This window comes from Podarcis vaucheri (assembly GCF_965113315.1).
Source record: "Podarcis vaucheri genome assembly, chromosome: 11".
Taxonomy (NCBI): domain Eukaryota; kingdom Metazoa; phylum Chordata; class Lepidosauria; order Squamata; family Lacertidae; genus Podarcis; species Podarcis vaucheri.
The window spans coordinates 29,739,993-29,744,924 of record NC_138749.1 but is presented as its reverse complement, the minus strand read 5'-3'; the positions used below and the strand labels follow the sequence as shown (position 1 = coordinate 29,744,924).

Genomic DNA, 4,932 nt, shown 5'->3' with positions numbered 1-4,932 from the left:
AGCCCATTTTGTAGCCTCTGGCCCCATCCACCACTACACCAGGAAAAAAGAGTGTGTGACCTGTGGCTTGAAAAGGGTCCCCTATCCCTGATTTCAGCTAACATCATGGGCATAGCCAGAGGGGGGACAGCTCAAGTAAATAAATAAAGATACTTAACTAACTGACCCATCATGTCACAGATAGCATGGTTCTAACAAATGTCCTTTTCCCCCACCAGCAAAAATCCTGGCTACGCCCACGGCTAACATTCATTCAGGTCTAAAGTGGATTAATAGTCAAGCACTTTATCCACTGAGAAAATATATAAGAAAATGAAAAATTATCTGTTAATGTTATTTAGGAGTCCTAAATCTTCTTTTTTTGCTGAAAATGGAGAAATGGAAAACCACAACAATTGCTTCTATATCAATTACTTGCCTCATGATGTGATTCCCAGAAATTATTTGCTTTTAGGAAGCATCTTTTAGAAAAGTAAAGAGAACAGAAGAGTTGCCTGAGAGTTTTCATATAGCGCTTTGGGAATTGGGCAGGAGAGAGAGATTAAAAAACCCCTCTGCTGCTTCTAGGATGAAGCAATGTGATGACAGTTGGGGTTGACTCTGCCCCTTCTGTTGAGGTATGGCAACATTCAAGCCCAAACTGGACAAGGAGATGACAGCTGGATTTAGATCTCAGTGAGGGTTCTGTATTCTGAGGCAAAATAAGCTGATTTTCAGGGAAATCCTTGCAATTTCTTCTAGGCAGAACCAAAGATGAGGTGCACCTCTGAGGCAGAAACAGGCGCTTCCCTCAAGATCCTCTTTTCTCTGCTCAGTATAGTCTCCACCATATTTAGCATGGCAAGTGCAAACAGTAAGTACAACCCAACATCCTTTCTCCACAATTTCACATTTAAAGCAATGTGTTTATATTGTGCAATTGTTTCAGGGAACATTCACTTTCTCTTCCTTTTCCAAATGATTGTGATATGGAGGAAGAACCAAGTTGAAGGGTTTTAAAAGAGGAGGGAGAATATCCTTGTAGCATGGGGAGAAATCTGCTTTGCAGTGGTTATATCCAAATATTTTTAATATTCAGTTAATCAGACACTTGCACATAAAAAGTCTCCAAGTGACTTGCATCATTTTTTAAAAAAAACACAAAAATAATAAAATATAATGATTGGTTTCACTGAACTGAATTCCAGTTCATACCTCAGCTTAATCGGGGCTTCTGTTTTCAATTTGAATGGAATCTAGTTTGAGGAAATGCACATTGAATGAGAGTATTTCTCATGAAGCAATGGGATACAGATGGATTGTAGCTTTGTAGCTAACATCCTGTGTACCTGGCTTCAAACACTGATGGTGAAAGAACACTGGAGCAGGAATAAACAGTAATGTGTACACAGCCTAAAAGCAGGAAAAGCCTAGTCAGAAGTCTAAGACAGGGAATGCATAGCCCTCCATATGCTGTTGGGCTGTTAAGCATGAAAGGGTGATCCCCTATCCTCCAGATTACAGCAAAAGGTTCCTCAGCCTTTGTTTAAAGGTTATTATCTCACATTTTCATGTAAAACCATACACTGAAGTTTCTCATTTGGAATAGGGAAAGCCAGGGAGAAGGGATAGCAATGTAAATCTTGTCCATACCAGTAATTTTTAAAATACAGTGGTACATCTGGTTATGAAGTTAATTCTTTCTGGAGGTCTGTTCTTAACCTGAAACCATTCTTAACCTGAGGTAATGGGGCCTCCCGCTGCCGCCGCACGATTTCTGTTCTCATCCTGGGGCAAAGTTTTTAATCCAAGATACTGCTTCTGGGTTAGCAGAGTCTGTAACCCAAAGTGTTTGTAACCCGAGATACCACTGTACCCTATTAAGTATAGCCAAATCTATAACTTCATTTGAATTAATATTCTCATAAGTAAACCAGAGTTGGTGTATTGACTTCTGTAACATTGTTAATATGGCCATTTATATATCTGATTTACATATTGCAGATTCCACATCTCCCATTCTTCGTATGGCTTTCCCTGTATATTATAATCATGATGTAAACAACTCCAATCAATCCACAAAGCATGCGAATACCACAGAAGATGGTGAAAAATACTTGACTGGTCCATGGATGACTCGCTTTGTTCCTTCACTCCACACTGCTGTGGTTATTTTCAGCCTTCCTTTAAACATTATGGCAGTTCTCATGTTTGTGGTCAAATTAAGGCTTAAGAAACCAGCTGTGGTCTACATGCTCAACTTGGCTTCCGCAGATGTCCTCTTTGTGAGCGTGCTTCCTTTTAAAATTGTCTACAACTTTTCTGGAAACAACTGGATCTTTGGGTCTGTGATGTGTCGATTTGTCACTGCTGCCTTCTACTGCAACATGTATTGCTCCGTCCTGCTGATGATGGTTATAAGCGTGGACCGTTTCCTGGCCGTGGTGTACCCAATGCAGTCCCTGTCCTGGCGCACAGCAAGACGGGCCTCGCTGGTCTGCTTTCTCATCTGGCTTCTGGCTATAGCTGGGGTGATACCTCTGCTTGTCAGTGAGCAAACACAGAGATTATCCCGGTTAAATATTACGACCTGTCACGATACATTAGATATCTCTGTTATTATGGATATATTTCGGCATTACTTTTCTGCATTATCTATTTTGTTCTTTTTTATACCGTTATTAATCTCTGTCATCTGTTATGTGTGCATTATAAGGAAACTTTCTTCATCCAGTGTTGCTACAAAGACTGCTAAAAAGAGACGTGCCATTCTCCTGTCTGTAGCAGTCTTGTCTTCTTTTATTATTTGTTTTGGTCCTCCAAATGTCCTATTACTAATGCACAGCTTGCGCATCTCACCTGATCAACCCCTTGAAAGTCTGTATTTTGCCTACATCTTAGCAGTCTGCACTGGTACCATAAACTGCTGCATTGATCCCTTAATTTATTATTATGCTTCTGCAAAGTGTCAAAAGCAGGTGTGGGATCTCCTGTGCTATAAGAAGCATTCTGCTTTTGCACAAAGCAGTCAGACAACAAGCAGCAATGCCACTAACCTTTTAAGTAGCTCGAATAATTTGTCTCAAGCATAGCATCTTACATTAAATATGTTTGCAGTACAGTAATACTCATTTGGAAACCTAGTTGTTGCATGCTACCTATTTTACAGCCTCTGTCTTTAGCGTCCATGCATTCTTTCTCTAGAATATTTATGCTTTTTCTTATATTCCAAGAAAAAGTTATCAGACTATGGTTTTTCTGCAGCTGCTGTTAAAATAATGTCTGCCTAGAGATGTGATTTGCTCCAATGGTGACTATATAGAAATAAATATTATGTATTGTTGTCTAGTTATTTTCTCATTGTAATTTTCATAACATTAACAAATAATAAGTGAACTGTTGCCATTTTACATCTATATGAAGTAATTATGAGTTTGCGGGCATCAATATGCTGATGACACTAAGGTCTCTTTTCCCATAACATTTGTGTTGGGGGAGGCTGGGCAGTCTCTGGACCCGTGCTTGGATGTAGTGGCGAGATGGATAAGGAAGAACCAGTCTGAGTTGGATAGAATTAGGCTACAGTTTTACTGATTACAGAGCAACAGGTTTGATGAAGGCATCAGGCATGAATCCATGTGATCACATAGCCCATTTGCTGCTTGATAAGCTTATCTTTTGACCATAGGTAGGCCAAATCGCCTCCTAAATCCGGCCTGCGGACAGTCTGGGAATCAGAGTGTTTTTACATGCATCTCTGAGTTATTTGTGGGATATAGGAATTCATTCATTTTTTTCCCCCAAAATATAGTCTGGCCCCCCACAAGGTCTGAGGGACAGTGGACCGCTGAAAAAGTTTGCTGACCCCTGCTTTTGACCATCACTGTTACTCACCCTGGCATGAACCGCTATCCAATGAACTTCCTCTGGCCACCGGCAGGGGGTACCATAGCCTGTCAGTCCACAAGCTGGACTTCTGGACAGAAATTGCTGCCTCCAAGATCCCTCAAGGGGATCCCCTAGGACAGGGGTCTGCAACCCGCGGCTCCGGAGCCGCATGTGGCTCTTTTACACCTTTGCCGCAGCTCCGGGGTGGATACTAGCGAGGGGAGGAGGCGCATTGTGCGCCCCGACATTCCCCACTGTGGCGGGCGCTGTACTGGCTGTGACGTCACATGGCGGCGGTGCGTGCGTTAGTCACGCACCGTCCCGACGTCACCTTCCCACCCACTGTCAGATCGCGGCTCCGGAGATACATTTGTTTTAAATGTTGCAATGGTTTTGCGGCTCCCAGTTTTTTTTTCTTGGGAAACTGGTCCAAGTGGCTCTTTTTGTCTTAAAGGTTGCAGATCCCTGCCCTAGGAGCTGCCCCCTCCTCTACCCCTCCCTTTTAAGGACCTAGCTCAATGCCTCTTACCCAGGGCATTTTCTTTTAGCAGCAATTCACTGGAACTCAGTTCTGGCACCTCTCAGGTAGGCACCATTACTATTATAAGAAGACAAGGGAGGTGTTTGTGGTGAGTTCTGGCACCTCTTTTTCTAGAAAAATAGCACTGCTCTTACACGACAACAGTTGTGACATTTAAAAAGTGTAGTAGAAACAAAACAAGAGAAATAAAAGTGTGCCTGGGTGGGGAGATCGGCTCTGAACTGTAGTGAGGAGCAGCAGGGGGGGAGGGGGTCCTTTTAATACTTCCAGAGAGGACCAGACTCCCAGAATCTTCCATCTAGTCTGCTCTGGAAGTTCCTCAACCTCACCCACAGCTCCCAGCCCCTCACCGCAGCTCCAAGTCTCACCCAGCTCCAAAGAGCCTGACCCGACACAGAATCTTCCTGGTGCTTCCACTTCCTCCTTGCAACCGCCCCAGGCTGCAACAACTGCTCCCAATAAGCCAGGAATGGGAGGATTCTGGCAAGAAGCTTTTGAAACAGGAATATGATTTCATTCTGTTT

The 4,932-nt window shown here is 42.9% G+C and overlaps 1 protein-coding gene across 1 annotated transcript; it reads left to right on the top strand.

Moving 5' to 3' along the window:
- Nucleotides 1-415: 415 nt before the first annotated feature.
- On the top strand, nucleotides 416-3,160 carry LOC309514698 (proteinase-activated receptor 1-like). The gene is made up of 2 exons (XM_082192011.1): nucleotides 416-853; nucleotides 1,984-3,160. Exons 1-2 carry the CDS (start codon nucleotides 754-756, stop codon nucleotides 3,069-3,071), a joined length of 1,188 nt encoding a protein of 395 aa, XP_082048137.1. The 5' UTR covers nucleotides 416-753; the 3' UTR covers nucleotides 3,072-3,160.
- The last annotated feature ends 1,772 nt before the right edge of the window (nucleotides 3,161-4,932 follow it).

Bases quoted from the DNA above. Each gene is read 5' to 3' on its own strand.
- LOC309514698 (XM_082192011.1), top strand. From the start codon at position 754: ATGAGGTGCACCTCTGAGGCAGAAACAGGCGCTTCCCTCAAGATCCTC. The intron at 854-1,983 runs GTAAGTACAACC...TACATATTGCAG, and splicing joins TAGCATGGCAAGTGCAAACA to ATTCCACATCTCCCATTCTT.